At 39.3% G+C, this 22,803-nt stretch overlaps 1 protein-coding gene across 2 annotated transcripts in view; it reads right to left on the reverse strand.

The window, feature by feature from the left end:
• The window catches only part of uggt2 (UDP-glucose glycoprotein glucosyltransferase 2), a 46,072-nt gene that overhangs the window by 16,755 nt on the left and 6,514 nt on the right, over positions 1-22,803 (reverse strand). For both annotated transcript variants that reach the window (XM_044366107.1, XM_044366108.1), the window contains exons 7-23: positions 20,961-21,057; positions 20,801-20,873; positions 20,522-20,622; positions 19,599-19,698; positions 19,073-19,133; positions 18,679-18,770; positions 18,357-18,507; positions 17,705-17,824; positions 15,817-15,902; positions 15,550-15,685; positions 15,130-15,261; positions 14,857-15,021; positions 14,329-14,452; positions 14,137-14,235; positions 5,877-5,971; positions 3,439-3,645; positions 9-140 (exon numbers count right to left, since the gene is read on the reverse strand). In XM_044366107.1, coding sequence (XP_044222042.1) covers positions 9-140; positions 3,439-3,645; positions 5,877-5,971; positions 14,137-14,235; positions 14,329-14,452; positions 14,857-15,021; positions 15,130-15,261; positions 15,550-15,685; positions 15,817-15,902; positions 17,705-17,824; positions 18,357-18,507; positions 18,679-18,770; positions 19,073-19,133; positions 19,599-19,698; positions 20,522-20,622; positions 20,801-20,873; positions 20,961-21,057 — 1,971 coding nt within the window. The remainder of the gene's footprint in view (positions 1-8; positions 141-3,438; positions 3,646-5,876; positions 5,972-14,136; positions 14,236-14,328; positions 14,453-14,856; positions 15,022-15,129; positions 15,262-15,549; positions 15,686-15,816; positions 15,903-17,704; positions 17,825-18,356; positions 18,508-18,678; positions 18,771-19,072; positions 19,134-19,598; positions 19,699-20,521; positions 20,623-20,800; positions 20,874-20,960; positions 21,058-22,803) is intronic.

Consider the following 22,803-nt stretch of genomic DNA (forward strand, 5'->3'; position numbering starts at 1 on the left):
CCACTTACCCGACCATTGCTGATCACTGCCCGCTGTCCAGGACTCAGTTTCAGCACATCTTGACAGAAGAGCCGATGAGAGCGGATGAAATCCACTTCCATTGTGTTGAACTTTTTTTCAAAGGCATCTTTGTCCATGCCCTAAAGCAGAATAACAAAAGTTTGTTTGTTTGATTGAACTGTTGACTTGTTATTTCTGAGAAAACTGTGATGTACTGTACAATCCAATGGACCAGCTCAAGGACCTTTTTCACTTTCCAGCTTGTCCAAAACAAAATCTGAGTGATGCATTGACTTGAGGAAGGATGTATGTGAGGCAGGAATTACTTGGTTATTCGCAATATCATTGATGCATTGCATCGGCATAATCACTGCAGTTTTTGAACATAAAATATTTCAGCCAGAGGACCAAGCTGTCAAGAAATACACATGTGTGAATATGAGATTAATCAATTTGTAATTAATATAACAAACTCCTAATTAAACCTCAGCCATTTTTGTCTATAACAAATTAGGTATGGGAGAGTGGAGGGTTTGTGGAATCAGGTTATTAGTTTCTCCAACATTCTCTCCTCAGGAGAACAGGTGAAATACCAATAATGTCAGCACAATCCAGTCAGCAAGTCTGTCTAGCAGCCAATAATAAACTCATATCCCTTGACTCTGGGTCTCAATTCACACAGCCACCTCCTACCCATCTTTCCGTTGTTATTTCCAGCCCATTCTCTCTCCATTGTTTAAGGTACGTATAACTGAAGGACAGTTTGTTTTTGTTGGTCCCAAATGAAACCTGTGCTGTATGACTTCTTCCTAATGGGAGAGATGGGAGCTCTCCTGTAGTCTGATTTGTTGATTAGTGTCTGAGAGTTTATTTTGGTATGTGCAATGCTATGTGGGTGGATGCTGCACACTACAGCATGGAGAACAGCATGTAGACTGTTTAAAGTAGCAGAGTGATGGTCAGGCTTGGCTGAACACATGTGGCTCACACAGGCATGAACGGTGAACAGGAGCTCAGTTATTCATCCGGTCCTGGAGGCCAGGTGTCCACCAGCATTTTATAGTTAAAGATTCAGCGTGTGGAGCCCGCCATGTGCTGGCCCCTGTGACAGATCAAGTGGAACTGACAGTGAGTAGGCTGCTTGCCTCGGCATCCACAGGCTGTGGAGCATCATGTGTGCTCTAAATGTATTCTGTTAGCTGATGTTCAGGAGAGGAATGAGAAGATGGGCTCATCAATCACTATTTTCCCCCACTGTGCACTTAAATCAAGGAAGCAGTGGCAGACAAATCTCTGCAAGTGGTTATATCCAATCTTTGTTTTCTTAGTTTTTGCCGTTATCCTCTTCAATTCTGCCTATAAATGTTATCAGTTATATCAGTGTAGAGTAACATCCCTCCCAGTTCACAGAGATATATTTTGCAGAGATACATATTTCACTGATACAATCCCAAGGGGCCAACCAACAATTTAATAACCAGCCCAAAAACAACAACAACTCACTTACAACATAGTACACTGTGGGCCTGTGTATCTTGTAGGGTTGGACGAAGGTTATTTAGTATGCTCTACTATGAGACGATATAAGGTATCAGTTGTCAACTTTTATGTGTAAATGGTTTATCAATTGAATTTTCAGAAAATGAACCATACCACCATTTAAATTCTGCAATATAAAATAATATTTACCATGACAGAGGATTTTATCCATATCACCCACTAGGGATATGCCATATGATAATACTGGTGTTGTGTATTCCCCCTGCAAATAGCGTTTTCCTCCTAAGTTATGGTTATGCGTAGCAGAGGTTACCGGTTAAGTTTCAGGTAAGTTTGGTTTCAGGTTGAGGTAAGGGCAAACACATCGACAGATACACAGTCTTTGACACAACACCTATAAAAATTGACATTGCTGTAATTCAGAGCAGCACGTTGCAATGCTGTGAAATAATAAATCATTCTCAGGATAACAGTGCAGTTTGCAAGTCAGTCGCAGTCAGGTGGGAATGTGTGAGGAAACGGTCACCACACAAGCAGAGAAGAGCCGACGGCGCTGCCAGTCAAACAGCAGTTAGTTTGTTAATCATCAGCTGGACACATTTTACCCAATACAATCTGCACTGAGTTGATGTTAGTTAAATTCTAGTACAGATCAGCTGGACTCAGCTGACTACCATCAGTACAGCAGGTTTACATCTGTGACTCTGATCAGACAGTTATTTTAAAATCAGAGCCGTAGCTTCGTCTCTGCTTGCTCTTCCAAAAAATACCCTGCAATATCGTGATATTATTTTAAGGCCATATTTTCCACCCTTAATATCTATAAATAACTATGACGGCATCTCATTGGTCAATTGATACATTTTGTGTCTATAAACTAACTAAGCTAAACTATACTTGTTCCTATGCTTCCTTATTTACTTTGCTGGCTGTGGGTCTTCTGCCGTATTCCTGTCATGTCAGAAGAAACAGAAAAAGGGGATTTCACCACCTCAGCTCAAAGGCATTCATGTGTTTAACACAGTACATAATACATATTAATTGTTTAATCAGCCTAAACTGCTGGCATCAAAATAAATATTTGTTACTGCTTGCAATGACACACTTCAATGATTTGTGGCGTCTAATTCGCACATACTTGTAGTGATGAGCATGTAAACTGTTCTCTTCTATCAGTCAGGAGCCAATTTACAAATACAAGAAACCAAATATACTTGCTAATTAGGTCAAAAAAAATGAAAATGACAATGTGAGTGTAACAATGATGACAGACCATCTTCATCATCATCAAAATCACTGTATGTCACTTAAATTTAGGGCTGCATATTGTTGACATTTTTTGATACTAGTGTCAACACAATACCTGAATTTTGATACCAAAATTATACTTTTTTCTGACAACAAAACCCCTTCTTTATTTAACAAAAGAAGCTTAAGTTCTTAAATGTTAAATGTTGTCTAAATCCAAACAGCCTTAGAAGAACTTTGCCTTAATGACACAGTCAACAACTGGCAAAAACAGGGACTATCTGACTTTGAAAAAAGGATTAAACTAGATTTTGAATCCGACCAGCCTTTGGTACTGTTTTTGATACTCTGTGCCATGGACACATTTCAGCTGGTACAAAAAAAGCACTCGGGTTTAATATCTAGTCTTACTTAAACTTAATGTAGCCTTTAGGGAAAAGCACATCAGTGCAGTTTTTTAAGTTTTACAGTAATCACTAAACACGACTTCATCTAGTCTCATATCACAATATCAACAGTAGTTTAACATATTGAGGACACACAGCTCTACTTTGATGTAATTGCAAAAACAGAAAATCTAAAAGGCTTCCATTTGCTTGATATGTGAAAGAAATGCAAATGAAATGTTTGGAATCTGATTATCTCTGAACTGCCAACAAACAGACTTGCATTCCCTAATCCCTCCTTTACCTGCATCAGTAAGTCCTTCATCTTGGTCCCCTGTTGGAGGAGCTGGCTGCTCTGCTCTTTCAGGAGTTTTTGCACAAACTCTGCTGCAGCCTTATTCTTCTGGGTGAGGAGAGAGGCCCAGATAGCCCTGTACAGCACAGTGTTATCTTCGCTGGGCTTTCCACTGGGGTTATCTATCACCCCCACACGCACTCCAGGGCTGGCCTTCTGCTTGCACACACACACACACACACACACACACACACACAAAAACACAGCAGTGATATAATTTACACAAATATCACACATTCTCATATATCCACAGACCGCAGGTGTCATTGAGGAAGCATGCTGGGAGGAGAGAGCGTTGATTGCTTAAGTGTAACAGCAAAGGTTTCTTCTATTCTGCCTATTCTACCAGTGAGGAAAATGTTTTCCTGACAAATAGAAAACACCTGGTCGCTGTATTACACTTAATTTATCTGTAGTGTATCATCAGAGAGTATTTCATTTTAGTGACATCTGCATCAATGATTCTTGTGAGAGCAGAGAGCAGATTTATTTTCAGAGTTTTTTTGTTTGTCTGTTTGTTTTTGGTCTTACGGGCCTGCTCTGAAACTTCGTATTCAAACCATCTCAATGTGTTTCATCTCTTCTACTGGTGTGTGAGGTAGATTCATTTTCACAGGCAGGCCAATGAAAAAACGTTGAAGTTAGTATTCCTTCTATGAGTCACCACGCGATCATATTAAGCTAGTGAAATACTGTCTATATCAAAAAATGTTGTCATTAATGTCTATATGCTTGATTAATCTGACTACAATAAGATCAATAGTTATGTTTCTAACACATAATAAACAACAGTACACATACTATTCAAACATAACATTCACACAAAACTGAGTACACCCCTATAATATCAATATCACTAAAATGTTAAAAACATTTTAAAAACAGACAGATAGACAAAATTGAAAATACAGGCTTCAAAGTGCAGCCTCAATGCAACAAAGCTGAGTCCACCTGTGACCACTGAAACAAAAGTCAGTATACCTGTGTCTTCCAATTAAGACTGATTGCCTGAACAAGGTTATAAAAGAACCTGTGAACACCACAACTTTCTCAGTTTTGGCCTGAGTTGTGTCTAATGCAACATGGCGCCACATGGTAAGGAACTGCCTGAACAAATAAGAAACCAGATTGTGAGACTTCATAAAGATGGGAGATGGTACAAGATCATCAGTAAGCTACTGAACAGAAGTCAAAACACAGTTGCAGCAGTGGTAAGGAGGTACAGGAAGAACCATAGTATCAATAACAGTAGTCACAGTGGCCGTCCTCGAAAAATGACAATTCGATATTGACGCAACCTTGCATTGAAAAACAGACTGGCAAGTGCTTCTTATCGGCACAAGGATTATCTGTGGAAATTGGTGTTTCAGAGACTGCTCAGACAGTGTGAGAGACATTGCATGAAGTCAACCTCTACGGACGATGTCCAAGGAGAAAACCATTGCTCGCAATACAGCAAAAAACTGCCAGATTAAACTTTGCCAAAGACCATGAATAGAAGCCTGATGAATATTGGCGGCACATTCTTTGGTCAGATGAAACCAAAATAAATGTTTGGATCAGATGGGGTCCAGCATGTTTGGCGTGGACCTGGTCAGGACTACCACAGTGACTGCATAGTGCCAACCTTGAAACATGGAGGTGGAAGTGTGTTGATTTGGGGCTGCATGAGTGCAAAAGGTATAGGGGAGATGACATTTATAAATGGCACTATGAATGGAAGTTTGAATGTAAAGATGACTTCTAGTCTCGAGAGGGTTGGCTGGAGAGGAATTTTCCAAAATAACAGTGATCCCAAACACACTGCAAAAATCACATAAGAGTTTTTAAAGGAAAAAGTGAAAACTATGACCTGGCCAAGTCCCCTGACTTGAATCCAATAGAACACCTTTGGAGTATTTTAAAGGGGAAGGTAGAGCAAAAGGCCCCTCCAGCAAAGAGCAGCTGAAAAGAATTATCTTTGAAGAATGGCAACATCTCTGCACAGATCCACAGATTATCCATGCCCGGGAGGATCAAATCTGTCATCAAAAATAAAGGCAGGCATACAAAATATCAAAAAATAAAAGAATGGAGTCTCACTAATGAAGGTTGTTCTGACTTTTGTTGCAGTTCTTTCTTTCATTATAGTTTAATTAGTCACACACTCTGTTTTTCAAGTGAATTGTCTTAATTCTTCTTCGAATCGAATACAATTGTATGAAATGGACAGAATTTGTAATTACATACAATAACATTTTAGTGATATTGACCAGGGGTGTACTCAGTTTTGTTATATACTGTGTATCAATTTGTAAGTTATGCTTTCCAAAGCATTGCTCAGAGAAACTAAATGATGGAATGAAAGGATGGGGAGGAGAGAACAGGACAGAACAGATGATACTCACCATATGTTTTAGAGCACTGAGCAACAGTTTTCTTCCTGAGACTTTCTCGAAATCTCCTGCTATCCACATGGTCACAGCACTCATCCCATCCTCATCTAAGATAAAAGAGACACAATCTCTTACTCAAAAATACAAACATATAACATGGCATTGCAGTTTAAGCAGCATGTTAAAATACATTCTGACCAGTGTGAGGAAGATGAGGTAGAGCTGATACAACTCAGGGAGCAGCTGGACCAACGGCAACCTAAGGCTGAGTGTCTATATAACATTTTTTTCTGAGCGCCTGCATCTTTTTTTCAATCATTCTCAATGAGGACAGAGTGTATGTGGCTGCCTTGAGAAAAAGAGATGCACCCAGCACCAGAGCACTTTTTTGTGAGGATTTTTTGTGTGAGTGCTTCTAGTTGAAAATCTCTGAACTTTTCAGAAAGGCGCTGGTGTCGTCACTGTCACTCCTTTTCAGGCAACCAATCATATATTAGATGAGGTAGCAGCACTGACAAAGGAACTGCTGGAGAAAGACGGAACTCCCCTCAGTCTACAGGAGAGACTGACTACACAATCTTCTCTTCCCACAGACACCCCTCAGAGATAGACCACCCAAATCAACCCTGCACCTGCTCAGCCTCCACATGGTCCTGGGAGTTCACCCCATCTCATTCGGCCAGCTCCAGCCTCCAGCCTCAGCCCTGCAACCAGCCCAGGGGTGGTTTAGTGGAAACTCTGAGTTTGTTAATCCTGAGATGAGGGAAACTCTGGGTTTTCAGTTCCAGAAAGAGAGGTAACTTAAACTCTTGGCCAGTTACCATGGTAACTAACTCTGTGAGCCTAACCTGCTCACTGGCAAGTTTTCTTCAGCAAACTCTGAGTGTCTCTCCATCTCCTCCCTCTTACAGAGCCACACTGTTTCATTTCCTCATTCATTCAGTCCATATCAAGCATTTATGAAGTAGTGAAAGTTTACTGTCTGTCCAAATCAAAATCCTTGTTAGATATTAGTTTAGTTACACCAGGACTATCTAAAGTTACCGCTTTTATGTGCATCAGTCATTTCTTTGATCAGCGGTTTTTGCCCTCACATTCAATTTTTAAATAGCATGAATTCATCTTCAGCTCAGAATAAAACCTCTCCATGTCCTTCTGTTAGAACACTCTGAATCTGTGCTCACAAGACTGCTGTCAGGTTGTCAGAGCAGCTCCTGCACTGAAACATTAATTGCACATAAAGTGTAATCTCAGTTTAAATTTTAAAAAATAGGTATGAAGCTTTAGACATGTAGGTAGGATCAATGAATAATTATCTCTATCATTCATGATGTGATTGGTTGCACTGATGGAGCATCATTCCTTTTATATTGGAGATTATATGTTGATATTTCTGAGTCAGCAGGATCGAGCAGCATCACCGAATGCTGTTGAGCCAAGATACAAATAGATGTCTAAAATTTTAAAATCTACTGTATTAGCTTACAGTAATGTCTCTATGTCTTCTATCTATATATTTTTTAAAATCTTAAACTATATTTTTCATCTTCAGTTGCTGCCTCCTGTGTTTTGTCCCCCGTCAGATTAAACTGAACAAATATATTTAAAATGTAATGAAGCTACAGTCTGATACACAGCCAGATTCCACTTTATCATCATTAAGGAAATGTGAGTCTGCTAAATGATGAATTAATATACAATACTGAATAAGACTTTATTGTGTTAACTTATTAAAACTTTCTCCTGCTCTGACTCAGGCTCTTTTTTTTAAAGATAAATGTGCACCGTCCGCAAACACATGCATTAATATCTCTACGTCCGCTGGATTAAAATGGAGGATCTGCCTTTTGTTTACCTGTTGCCATGGTGAATCGTTTCCTATCTGTGGATTAATCAACTTAGAGTTCAGGGTTAGACTCAGAGTCTGTTGAACCTGCTTTCTGGTATAGACCCCAGCACCAGTGGATTCAACTCCACACTCCACTGAGACTACACAGGCACGCAGAGGCAGAAGGGCTGAAATTATCCTACTCATGGACTCCAACGCAAAGTTGGTGGATGAACAGACATTCTTCCCCAAGACAGAGTAGAGAAAATCTGGTGCCCTCCCCGCAAGCTCTTGACCGTGGCTGAGCTGGGATCACCCAGTCATATTATAATTCACAGGCACTAACAACCTAAAGTCCCAATAGGAGAGATTGGCAGACTCACTCAGAAGAATGATTGAAAAAGCCTCCACTATATTCCCAACCAGCAGGATCATCATCTCCACCCTCCTGCAAAGAAAAGACTTCCACCACCACACCATACACAGGGTGAATGCAAGCCGGTCTTAGGCTTCAGGGACTGTGCCCTGAAGCCTAATGTGTTCCTGGCTTACCACCCGACACTAGACCTGGACTGTCTGTATGACCATATACACCTGTACTCATAAATCTAACCCCTGGGCCACACTGGATGCGTGAGCAGCGTGTGTGCGTCGCGGAACCTCTTGCTTTTCATTTCGGCGCCCATGTTAACAGGTTAGAGCGGCCACACTGCCCGCGTGAGATGCGTGTGTCACGTGAGGCTGCTGCGTCGCTTCATCTAGAGATTCGAGATCTCGCCTATTTTCTCCACGTGACGCGCGCGGTTCTCAGCAGAAATGGACAGGGAAAACGAGAAAGATAGGGCTGCCAGTGGCAGACGCGCCGCAGCAGACACGCTTCCAGTGTGGACGCTGCAAGTGTGAGAGACGCAGCAGTTCAGCGACACACATGCTGCTCACGCATCCAGTGTGTCCTAGGTGTTAGACATAGTGGAGGAGAAGTCCCACTCATCAATGTCAACAACGTACCCATTGAAAGAGTTAATACTTATAAATATCTAGAGACAGAAACTGATGACCTGATGAAACCATGAAGGTCAAAAAACTGCAACAGCAAATGTTCTTACGAGAACTGTACAGTTTTAATGCAACTGTTTTACAAGGCTGTCGTTCAGAGCATCTCATCCTTTGGTCTGATTTGTGTGTTTGGTAACATGCGCCAAGACCAAGACAGGCTGCAGCATATGATCAAGATGCCGAGTAGAGTCATTGGGTGTGACCAGATGTCAGCTGCTCAGTTGTGTAAAGACCTCATTCTGAGTAAGGCTGAGCGCATCCTCAGTGACCCTGCTCACTCTCTACACAATGAGTTCCAACTAAGCTATAAGGGCAAAGGGAGGATTCTGCAAAGGAAAATAAGAGCAACCAGGTTTAGCAAGTCTTATGTTCCTTCAGCAATTACTGTTAAATGAGAGGGACAGTACAAAACATAGGATTTGGTGGTATTTTGGCCAAAGCTATGTGCAATGGTAATCCCTGTGCAACACTTGTATGGTGCAATATATTTTATTATTATTTTATTTTATCTTACTAGTTGGTTCTAATACTGATGTAGAGTTAGTTTCGCACAGCCCATGTAGTCCACTGTATATGAAGTATTTATCTGTCTCTACATTAGTATGTGTGTCAGTGTATGCTAGAGCAAGGGTGCTTTGAAATACTCTCTCTCTCTCTCTGTGTGTGCACACGCGGATGTGTGTGTGAGCGCGTGTGGTAGGGGTATGGAAGAGCAGACTGCATATTTTATATTTATGTGTATATATCTGTTTTTATGACTGCTTTGTGTACTTCTGCACCTTGACCACCCAAATACCCCTATCTGAGATAATAAAGTTTACCTTGACCTTGTTTCAGTGTTTATCTTGTTTTTAAAACAGAACACATTTAAAGATGAAATTATTTCAAATAACATGTTGGAACATTCAAGGCCTTAGATCATCTGCTTTTGAATTAAAAAGCAGAAATCTTGATTTTATTAGAGCGGTAAAAGACCTATATTTGGCTAAAAATTAACAAAAATAATATGTGCAGACCAACAAGTCTACCTGTGTGATATTTACATACGCCCCTCAGAATCCCCCTACTACAATGAAGATGTTTTTTCCGTTCCAGAGGGGGAAATAAACAATTTAAAAATTTCGGGAAACGTGCTAGTTAAAACACAGTTTTGTTACCTAAAAACTAGAATTGGACAGAAAGCTGACAGGGTAAACATCGGAGACAAACACTTAGGCCTACCTGGAGGACACAATCTTGATAAAATTACAAATACAAGTGGTGCCCAGCCTCTACAGCTCTGCCACATGCTGGGTCTGTACATAGTCAATGGTTGGTCACGAGGAGACTCTCTGGGCTGTTACATATTTAGTTCAGCTCTTGGCAGCAATATGGTAGACTAAGCCATAACAGATCTGGACCCAAATGAGTCTAAGAGCTTTCAACCCACTCACACCACTATCAGATCACAGTAAGATCACTGTCTATTTGAAGAGGGCACACACTAGATATGAGACCTCTAAACCCAGTAAACTGTACAACACCATACATTTAGATGGAAATCAGACAGTATGGAGTGCTACCAAAAGGCATTTGAAAATGCCAAAATTCAATTTTCAATCTATTTCTTTCTTTCTAAAATGTTTCCCCTTAATAATGATGATTTGAACTCTGCTGTGGACAAAATGAATGCAATTTTTGATAACTTCTCATCAAATTTGAAAACCTCTAATGAAAAACCAAAAGAAATAAACAATAACAAATGGTTTGACAATGATTGCAAAAATATATGGAAAACTTTAAGAAAGTTATCAAATGAAAAACATAGAGGCCCAAATGATCAAAATATATGCCTTCATCACTATTACACTTTAAAACAATACAAATATACACTAAGAGCAAAGAAATAACAACACAACAGGAACCAGCTCTCTGAAATAAAATCTTTAGAGACAAACCGATTCTGGCAGAATTGCAACACAGCAAACAAAACGCAACAAGATTAATTGGCAATACAAAATGGCAGCATTTGGATGAATTATTTCACTGAATTATAAAGCAATATTATAAAGAACATTAACCAAAACAAAATGCACACCAAGTGGAAAACTTTAGAATTAGTAATTAAAGATAACCAAAACCCTCTCGATGCTTCAGTAACAGAGCAAGAACTGATGGAAAGCATCCAATCCCTAAAAGCTAAAAAGGCCTGTGGAGTCGATGGCATCCTAAATGAAATGATTAAATATTCTGACCATAAATTCAAATTGGCTATCCTCAAACGTTTTAATATAATTAAAGCAGTAGGCACTTTTCCTGACATATGGAATAAGGGTTTAATAACACCAATTTATAAAAATGGACATAAATATAACCCAAATAATTACAATGGAATCTGTGTAAATAGTAATGTGGGAAAAACCCTTTGTAATATTATGAATAAAATACTTATCATCAGTTTTATCAATAACCAAAATGTTTTGAATAAATGCCAAATTGGATTCTTACCAAATTTTTGCACAACAGACCACATCTATACCCTCCACACCCTAATTGAGTGAGAATTAGACAAAAAGAAAGGACATGCCTGTGCATATTTTATTGATTTCAAGAAGGCCTTCAATTCCATCTGGCATGAGGGCCTTTTCTATAGACTACTTAACAGTAGCACTGGGGGGAAAACATTTGATATAAATAATTGTGCAGTTAAAATAGGAGACAAACAAACAGCATTCTTCTCCAAGGGTCCTGGGGTAAGGCAGAGGGGCAATCTTAGTCTAATCCTCTTCAATTTATAGATGAATGAATTTGCATGTCAATTAGATCAATCCACTGCACCTGGCCTCACCCTGAATGGCACAGAAATTAAAGGTCTCCTATATGCAGGTGACTTGGTGTTGCTGTCACCAACAAAAGGTCTATAGCAGCACCTCAACCTCCTGCATAAATTCTGTCAGACCAGGGCCATGACAGTTAACCCAAATAAAACAAAAATTGTGATCTTTCAGAAGCAGCCCAGCAGTAAGGACATAATTTCTATATGGACACCACTAAATTACACCATACAAAGAACTACACATACCTTGGCCTCAACATAAACTTCACAGGAAGCGTCAACTTGGCTGTGAAAGATCTGAGAGACAAAGCAGGGAGAGCTTTCTATGCATTTAGAAGAAATATTAAATTTGACATTCCAATTAAAATCTGGCTAAACATTTTCCAATTTGTATTAGAACCAATAATTCTCTATGGCAGTGAAATTTGGGGACCAAAATTAAACAATGAATTTGAAAAATGGGACAAAACCATCATAGAATCTTTGTTCTGTGAGAACGACCTGCATTTCCAGCGAAAGACACCAAACAATTCCTGTAGAGCAGAACTCATATAGCTACCCCCTGATATTGAAAATGCAAAAAAGATCAACTAAATTTTACAATTACCTAAAAACTACTGACCCTCAGACGTACCATCACACAGCCCTAATCTGCCCAGAGCTAAAGCCAGAGAAGAGTCCCCTAAGCCAGCTGGTCCCGAGGCCAGGTCCAGACAACCTACCATGCCCCCGGACAGCCTCAGGACCACAACACCAACCCAATCACACCAAACCAAATTATCAACCAACAAAAATAAAACTATAACAACTAAACCACAGAGTAAATTAAAATGATATCTGACCCTTAAAAACAGACTTTGCATCAGCAAATTGACTGACCACAGTAAAAAATCCTAAATTAAGAAAAGCCTTGACTATGTACAGACTCAGCGAGCACAGTCTAGCTATAGAAAAGGATTGGCATTGATAGAGTTGGCTGACAGAGCAGGAGAGACTCCGCTCCCAGTATAACAGACAAGAAGTAGAGTAAGAACAACACTTGCTCACCTCATGCCCCAAATACCAGCCTCTGAAAAATGAACATTTTCCCAATATAATAAAAATACACCCTGAATTTGACAACATAACAGACATAGAGAAACTCCCATATTTACTTTGGGAAATGCCCAAATGTGAGATAACTGCAGCAAAATCACCTCATGTCATGACCTGAGGACAGCCAGTGGAGGCTGAGAAACACAACTCTGTATTGACTTCTTTTTAATTGTTTAATTTTTAATTTTTTTTTTTTTTATGTATATATCAGTCAACCTGGTCGGTAGACCTATAATCTGTCTGGTTTATTAAACCCTGATATACATTATTTGATTTGTAAATTATTTAATGATTACATTTTGCTTTTATAATCTGTTTATATATATTGTTGCTATATGTAATTTTGTTATTATAATTCTGTAAAGACTTAAATCATTTGATAATTTTCAATAATGCTTTGCTCTTAGAACGAATGATACTGATACTCACTGTGTGATGGAGGGTCTAATGTAGGAGCTAAATACACAACCACCCAGACCCTCCACTGTCCTGGTACTGATACATACACACACACACACACACACACACACACACACACTCAAGCAAATAACACACTTGTTATTTGACACGTTGGCAATATTGTCTTTGTTACATTCATTCCAACAAAGCATATTGAATTGAATTGAATTGAATAGATGGTCAAAAAAAGCCACTGCCCTGCTGTCCACTGCAGTTTACTGATGTTTATGCTATAAATTCATACTACATGTATATGATGAAAGCATCAGTGGAAAGTAAATGTATTTTTGGGCAAATCACCTCTGACAATGTCAACCTTGATGCTTACGTGGCATTTAGAAAGAGCTGCTAATCCTTTAAAAGGGTCTTCACCCTATTTATACACTGACATGAGAAGTGAGAAGGAAAATGAGCTACAGTCATTTCAGTGAATGTTCGGTTTGTGTGAGGGAGGTGAGAGGGACTGGGACATCTGGCAGAGAACTGAGTATATCAGTGGAGAAATGTGCCACCTGTCATAGTTATATTCCCCCCAGTCAGTCAGTCAATCAGTCGGTCAGAAAAGCAGGCATTCAGCTGGTCTGCTAGTCCACAGTAGGAGGATGGCAATCAGCCTTCACAGCCTCACTGAGACAGCTACACTCAAGACCTAAGCGGTGAAATGTTGGCTCTGACGACCATTTAGGCTGTTGGCCAAAAGCCAGTCAGCAGACCCAGCAATTACCTTGCTGGAGGCACAGCCTGTCTGCCTTAACAAAGGTCAATTTCACACTTTCATAGATCAGCAGAGCAGCGTAGGATTCATTTTGGTTTAGACATTGCTCATTTTACAGAGTTTCAACAAGTTAATGTACAATGGTTGTTCCACTTAAGATGCAAATGCTGGAATAAGTTATTTGTACTGTTGTATGAACTCATTCACACAAAGTCACTGTGGTACTGAGGATGGGAAGGTGTGAATCCATCTAAAAAGGTGTTTATTATTAAAGCAAGGCATGAAATAACAAGTAACGTCTCACCGCTATTTGTAAAGTACTTCATTCTCTTCGCCATCACAGCGGTCTTGTCTCTGGAGTCCAAGTATGAAAACATTGTTGTGTCTTCCCAATCATCTACAACTGAAAAGCAAGAAAGAAACAAGTTTTACTAAATGGCAGGCATAAAGACAATGACTTAATATTGAACAGTTTAACATGAGTTTCACAAGTCACCTGGATTGGTAGTGAAATCGAGGTACTTTCGGTCCGCGCTTAGAATAAGAGGGTTCATCCTGGGAACCACATTGGCCTGCTCCATTAGATAGTCCACCACATCTGTCCCCTCGGTCAACTGACCCTGTAGATGAGGGACAAGAGGGACGTCACTGAGTACATCAATCCATGAGGAGATACTGGATCTTTGCTATGCCCTATATGTGAACAAATGACTATGATGTGAAGTGTAAACACCTTAAAATTTCATACAAATTGAATCTAAAACTTCATAGTAAATAGCTATGTATGATAATGAGGACTTACTTCACTTATCAAAGAACATCAATGTTAATCACCAACTCATATCTAGCATATAGTAACCCCAGGCTAGTATGTGAAATATTACTTGTATGCACACTATAAGCATGAACAAACTGCCATTAGTTCAAATCTTTAGTGTTTGTTTGCTTCTTTTCACTCGTGTATATTAATCTAAATGTTCTACTCCATGGCACAAAAAAGGAAACTTCCATGGTCATGTTATACCATAAAAACAGCTCTCTGGAAGGTGGTGGTGGTGTCCATTATGTGCTGCAGGATGATGGTCTCCAGCTCCTCTGGATCCATCTCATCTGGGCTCAGAGGGATTCCATTAAATAAAGCCAGAGGTAGCGCACCCAGGCCGCTCTTCTTGTAGAAGAGTGCGCCGTCCTGGAGCATACAAAAATTGACTTAATCCTTGGCTGTTTCATTTATTTATTTATTAAATAGTTACTTCCAATTAACAAAAAAATAGAAAGAACTATTTAATTTCCTTACCTTTCTTTTATCATCATACTCGGATTCTACACCTAGAATCCTTTCAGCATTGGCTTTAGGGAATTTTCTCTTCAGGTAAGCAGAGATTGTATCAACAGACAGCGTCTCCCCTACATCTACTTTGTTGTACAGCTGCAAGAGAGGGGCAAGTCAGATCAGATTTGACCATCACTGTCTTCAAATCCCTAGTACTGTCAATAATTTCCAACTCTATTTCAAAGAGCTGATACCACAGGCAAAATCCCACTGACTCATCCAGTCCAATAATGTCTCAAACAGTGGGATAGCACAAGACACAATAAAACAACTGACTTCTGAGGCACAAAGAGATATGAGATGGCGAGGACTGTGCTTTAGTCATTCTTCAAGAAGTGCCCGCTAAAACAACAGAGATTTATACTGGATATGTGATATACTTACTGAGACCATGGACATCAGAGCCTGAGATACATCGTACTCGTCTGCAATGTAATTCAGCAGTCGGTAAAATGCAACCCCCGCATCTGAGAAGCCATCAATCTCATCTTTGGTGTTGACAACAAACACAAATCCAATTCTATAGAAAATGGGCAAAAAACAAGTATTCAATTTGCAGGTGAAATGAGAATCACTACCTGGTAAAGATTATAAATGCCAAAAGTGGATGATATAAACAGCTGTAGAAGTGTGAGAAATAACTGCACCAACCTCAGGGGGATCTTATGCTTGTAGAAAAGCTCTGCTAGTTTCACCAGCTCAACACTTTCCTCCTGCACTGGATCAAGGAACAGCACCTAACAACAAAGGTGTCATTATCAAACCTGAGTCAAGAAGCATTTACAAACACATTGTCTGACTTAGATTTTTAGATAAAGTAAAGAAGATAAAACAAGAGTCCCAGTCAGTTTCAAATCAAAGGCATATTAAGTATTCAAAATGCATTCTGTATTCTCCTTTTTGGGAGTTAGTCTGACTGTACTTACTGAAATGTTGTGACAGGAAACACTGCACAATTTGGCTAAAACTAAAAGAGTCAAAAGCATCCAAAAGGTTTCATACGGTTTGGTTTCATGCATTTCTCTATAAAGAGTTCACTTCAGATCTCCTCTCACAGCTCTCTTTACTAACATGCAGCTCATCACAACAGTTAATCTCACATCCAAAATGCACTAATGTTATTAAAACTCTTCAGAATCAACTCTTACAACATGTTTTAACCTTCTTTTATTCAGGGAAGTTTCTTTCTGAAAGCAAGCCTCTCTTTTGCAGGAATGCCCTCATCACATTCATTCACACAGTTACAAAACCACAGTCTGATCTGCCGGCCACTGAGCAGCTGTACTGGAGCAGCTGGGCATATCAGGAGTGGTTATGATTTCCCCACCCAGATTTATCCTGCTGGTCTGAGAACTGAACCTACAACCTTCTGGTCACTAGCTTGGTTCTCTAACTTTTAGGCCACCACTGCCCCAATATGTATATATCAATATTCTCTATCACTGTTGAAGTAGCTTTTTTTTTTAAACAGAAATCAAGAATCTATTACAATAAAAAATGGCTCCTCTTTACTGCATGGATTGTCTTTCAGTATAATATGTTGCAGAAATTATTCAGAAATGCTACAGTATGCCTTATTTTCACTTTTCCAGTGATACAAAACAAAAGTGTATATATTCGCTATACATACATGTATATGATAGCTACAGATACAGATATAAAGCAGTGCTAGTCAACCCTGTCTTCTGCATTTGGCCACGAGTTCTCATCCACATCACACCTTATGTCCTCTCCTCCAATACACCTGAGAAAGAATCATTTCACAGCCTGATGCATCCCTGCCAATCTTCTGCAGATATGTTCAGGCATCCAGCATTCATTGCATCCAGGAGAGACATTTGATCATGTAAGTAAGTAAAGCTTTATTTATATAGCACACACTATTACAAAAGTGATTCACACACAAACATGAAAAATATAAATGAATAAACAAAGTAAAATAAATGACACAGCACATTGAGAAAGAGACCAAACTAAAATGAACAAAACATACGACGAGGGATGGTGATCTATAAAAAGGCTTGCCTATAAAGGTGGATTTTTAGAAGCCGATTAAAACAGTCTAAAGATTAAGCAAATCTGATAGATTGGAGAAGATGATTCCAGAGGGTTAGGGCTAAAACTTCAAAGGCACGGTCACCTTTTGTCTTGCAGTTGGAGCGATCGATGGATAAAAAGCCGAGATTTGAGGAACGGAGTGATCGAGATGTGGAATAAGGAAAGAGGAGATCAGAAATGTAACTGGGGGCAAGGTCATGCAGGGCCTTATATCAGTAGGATTTTGTAGTTTATGCTAAATTTTACAGGAAGCCAATGGAGGGATACAAGAGCTCGGGTAACATGGGGCCTACAGCCAGTTCTAGTTAATAGCCTGGTAGCTGCATTTTGAACTAACTGTAGATAATTCAGAGCAGCTTGACTGAGGCATGTGTGGAGGGACTTACAATAATGTAGACAGGAGAAAATGAAAGAGTGAATTAATAGTCTGAGATCCGTAAAAGACAAGATATATCTGATTTTTGTCATTTTGGGGACTCACCAGGTTGAAGAAATTGCGTCGGATCTGCCGAATGACTCCAGGAAAGGTGGCTCTCAGGAGCTCCTGTACGCCCGTTGGCCAGCTGTGGTACATCAGGTCATTCTCAATGTCATTTATCCACTAGAAAGCACATGAAAATATAAAGCTTGTGAGAAAATTACAATATTCTGACTGGAAGAATGGCGATTCATATATTTGGACTACATTTCCTTCTTGACATGTTCAGTCGATGTATAAAGCTCAACTGTTCAACATCAGACAAAGCTATGACATAGTTTTTTATGATGAATGACCAGAATCAGAGCTGCAAAATTATCCATAATTGGTGGCCAATCTGGCACTAACAATGGTCTTGCTCACATTTGACACACCATGATTATCTCTCCTTCTGACAGCCTTAATATCTTCATTTCTTTGGCATTTTTTATAGTACATAGAATATTAAAATAGCCAGAGGTGCTAAAATGAAATCTTGCAAGTTTTTAATTTGATAGCTTTTCTTGGCTAACTTCCCAGTTAATAACTGAGGTTTTTGGCACGCTCAAGATTGTTGCAAAAGCCTGATGTCTGATCCACTAATTGACACCCTGGTGAGAGTACACAAAGAAAAAAATAACTTGCCAGAAAAATAATGCTTTTGGACAGGACTCACCATGATCGCTGGATGTCTAATATCTAGGGCATAGCTGTCATCCACAAGGTTTACAGGTAATCTCAGCAGCGTGCCCTGATGTTCTCCTTTTATGCCTAGGTTATGAAGACCCTCCAAGACCCTGGCCTCTCCTCTGAGGATGTCCAAAATGCTATAAATACAAAATCACAGTTTTTTTTACACGCGATAGTTATGTGGCAGTGGCTTTCAAATGCAGCAAACTCTGATCTTGTTGCAAAAGAATCACTGAGCCAATGCATGGGTCTGAGGCTTCCTGCGGAGAGCATAAGCGAACTACTGCTCCCTCCTGCTGTGCCCCTACCTGAAAGGGTTGTGAATGTCCAAATCAATGTGCAATCCGTTGATGAAGAGCTCCCCGTCTCCTGGGTGAACACCAATTGTCTCACTGAGATGCTGAAAGAACAAACTCAAAGTGTTAGTCGAATGCCAAAACCCCCTAAATTTTACCTTAAATGTCCAATCTTTGAAAACGAATAGGTTCCCAGACACTACAGCAGTAAGTAGAAGAGATGCACAGAGACAAAGAGAAAAGTAAGAATAAAATGTCTTGATTGATGTTGTTACGGAAGTTATTTCAGATACAGATTAGAAACTCATTCTCTAAAATAAAACTTGTACAATGCTGTCTTAATTGTGCTATCAAACAAAACCCTTTTGCACTGTCATGTGGGACACTGCTTATGATATGATCGCACCTTTTGGTTCTCCTCAATTTCTTTTCTCATTTCCTGCTTTACGGCCACTCTTGTCAGTGATCTGTGGGAACAGTAAAACATGTACAGTCACCATCAGCTTTTACCACATCCCCAGCCAGCAGTAAAATGCCAGTTTTAATCTCCAAAAACCCATGGGCCCACAAGATGGTACATTTGCAGTCAATTCCCTGTAAACATCCAGGTCTTACTCAGCACTTTTTGCTGTTATTACAAGCTGCCTGTGCAGACATCGAGGAAAAAAAAAACTGATTAGAACTGTGCATTAAAGGTGAATTTTTTTGTGGAGCTAATATGTAGGTGTCACAAGGAAGACTATCATGCTCAAACAAATGGGTTTAAAAAGGCATATCTGAGGTGAACTTTAATAAAAGCATTTTTGTGGATGCGTTTACACATTGTGATACTGATTAGGGCTCCAAAATAAATAAATAAAGCATAATTTTGGAATGGTACCAGATGTGTTAGTCACTTAGTCAAAAAGAGGAAATAAGATGAATTTTCTAACCTGGCTTTGCTTGGAAAGTTCTGACTGAGGTCTCGCATGAGCTTCAAAGCATCAAACTTTGGCACGGACAAGATTCTGGCAGCTGCTTGGAAGCTGAGATCTGCAGAGATCAAATGATGAATTCATCAACATGTATACATATACAAAGGCACATTGTGTTTAGACAAAACAAACCCATGCAAGAAAATCAAAGGAGACTACATTAACCTGGCTATGACACAGTGTTATTGCCTGTGGTAAAATGATTAACTGTTGTTAAAAACCTGAAAAATATTCACTTCTGCTGCACTCAATTATCAGTCTGGCCGTTGCTAATTGGGGTGTAACACAACGCTACTAACTGTATCTGTATCTGTGTATATCACAAAAATACCTATATTCGGATTTATACCAGACGCGGATGTGATGTATAACAGGAAGTTTTTAAAAACGGTTGCTAAATTTTCTGCATTCAGTTGTTTTCTACTGTCATTTACACTCCTCACACTTATATCCACAAATTTAGCTGCCAGCAAAATATACGAAACAATATTTTAACTATGTACCTGAATTAATCAAATAATAAAGCAAGACTTGTATTTGAATCCCACCTTCAAAAAACACAAGTCTACACTAAGTCTAAATAAAGCTTAATAAATAAAACTAAAATAGATACAACTGCATTCTGCAAACATTCAGATGGTTTTTCATACATGTTCAGAGCACATTATCTATGCACATCTGGATAATGTATTCAAATTCATTTACACTTCTACTTGCTGACAGTACAAAATAAAAGCAGTCAGCCACAAATATACCGTAACTTCAAAGCCAAAACAAAAAACAAAATTACACATTACAGTCATATAACATTCCAACTGTATTGATCAAAGTTATTTTCTTACTATCATTAAAAAAACAATACTGAGACTGAAAAGCGATACCTTGCAGTTCCCACACTTTGAGAGGGGCCATGTCATTGGTACTCTCCTGGAGATGTTTACGAAGCTCAACGAGTTGCTCCAGGAGTTCAGGGTGAGATTTCCTCAAGAGAGGTGAAAAAAAGAGCAAGATACATTATACCACTCTGATTTCTTTTTATCTTTTTATCAACTCACACAAAGCACAGTCAGAGCACCAGATGCCCAGCAGCAATAACAGAGAATACAGGAGATCAAAAACAATCTGTATGGCAATTAACATGTTACAGTTTAGCTACTTACTTTAATTTCCCAAAAAAGAATCCTTGGACGTCATCATTATCATCATCCTCAGGATTCGGGACTGCCTTTGAATCTACAAAGTGAAAGCAAAAGATTAGTGTTTCATTGCCTCGGACACAGCATGGTCCGGCACAGAATATTTCATAAGTCACCAACTGACCTTTTACTTTGGTGTCATCCACAGCTTTGTATTCTGTGCTTTTGATAGCCAACTCCACACCATACCCAGATAAAAGCATTTTTAGAGGCTTTGGATTCTGCGGCAGTGAGAAGCAGAGCAGGATAATGGCTTAGATTTAAAACAATTAGTTTTGTCTACAGTATGTGCACATTACTGTCAAAAGTATAGTGATTACAATTGTCAACACTGCATTGAAGAGTCGTCCCAGGGAGGATCTTTCCTCCTATACCTATACACCCCTTACTATATGGCCAAATTATATGTGGACATTCCTTCTAATTAGTGGGTTTAGCTGACTCAGCCACACCCATTGCTAGCATTTCACATCACCACTGACAAAAATTTGCTGTAGAGTGGGTCTTACTGAAGAGCTCGGTGACTTACAATGTGGTACTAGATGCCATTTTTCCAATAAATCAATTCTGCCCTGCTAGATTTTGTCTTGTACCTGAAGTGAAAATGTCTATAAGCAACAATCGCTTAGCCACACAGTGGTAGATCAATTGCTGAAACACAAACATTGTCCGTGCTTCCAGGAGTCACAACCGAGTTCTCAACTGCACCAAGAAGCAACATCAACATGAAACCTGTTTGTCAGGAGCTCGAAGACATAAGCTGCCATGACTGAACAGTAGCACACAAGCCTACGATCACCATACGCATGTCAAGCATCGGCTGAAGTCAAGCACACCACCATTGGACTCTTGAGCAATGAACTATGTCTCACTATCTGATTTCTGTTGGATGATGGGTTTGGCTGATACCAGGAAAATACTACCAATCTGAATGTTCACTGTAAAGTTTGGTGGTGGTGTTGGTGGTGGGGTGGGGGGGTATGATATGATGTAGTCCTCTTTGCTTCAATTAAGGAAAACAAGAATGCTTGATGAACCTTTCGATTGTGTCCGAACGGCACCAAGCCAGGCCTTATCGCCCAATATCAGTTCATTAGGGGTGTAATGTTCAGCTGATCACATTATTTTAGCCATTGAGTGAATATCTACATATGACCTCTGAACTGTGTTTGATGTAAAACTTGCTTGTTTTGAAAGTATTTTGCAATACTGTATTCAGTGAAAACTAGAAACTGTAAAATGTTTCTCCACCGGTAACAAAAAGCACATAACTGCCACAAACAGCAGCAGAGTCACTGACATCCAACCTTGACCCCGATATCACCCAGATTCAATGCACTGCCTCAGCCTTTCACAGGCACCATCAGAAGACTTTCACACCCACACACCCTGTTTCTCTTCAACTCACATGTCTTGAAGAAAAGCACCTTTTATTCCCTCAAAGGCATCTGTTATCTCAGATTTTCAGTTTTTCACAGATATGTGTTAATTCTTCTCTTGAGCATTATTCAGTAACGCAGTACGGTCTGTTCAGTCAATTATTCTGATGATTACAATAAAAATGACAAAACTTCAGTGGCTCCAGCTTCTTAAATGTTAACATTTGCTGTTTTTATAGTCTTCTATGACAGTAAACTGAATATCTTTGGGACTGTTGGTCACACAAAACAAGCAATTTAAAATATGTCACCTTCGGCTCTATGAAACTGAAGGGCATTTTTTAAACAATTTTCCGTCATTTAATAGACCACACAATTAATAGATCAATTGAATAAAAAATGAAAAAAGCACTGTAATAGTCATCTAAATAATCATTTCTGTAAAGATGAAAGTTGATACTGTGTTACAGAAATCATAAACTTTTATGTTTCACTTACAATTGTCAAGTGAAATCTGTAGCAATAATTTGCACTACCAAATCTATATTTTATAAACACAGCAGCTCTGTTGAGTTACTTTGTTTTCAA

The sequence above is a fragment of the Thunnus albacares genome, chromosome 11 (assembly GCF_914725855.1).
Source record: "Thunnus albacares chromosome 11, fThuAlb1.1, whole genome shotgun sequence".
NCBI classification, from domain to species: Eukaryota; Metazoa; Chordata; class Actinopteri; order Scombriformes; family Scombridae; genus Thunnus; species Thunnus albacares.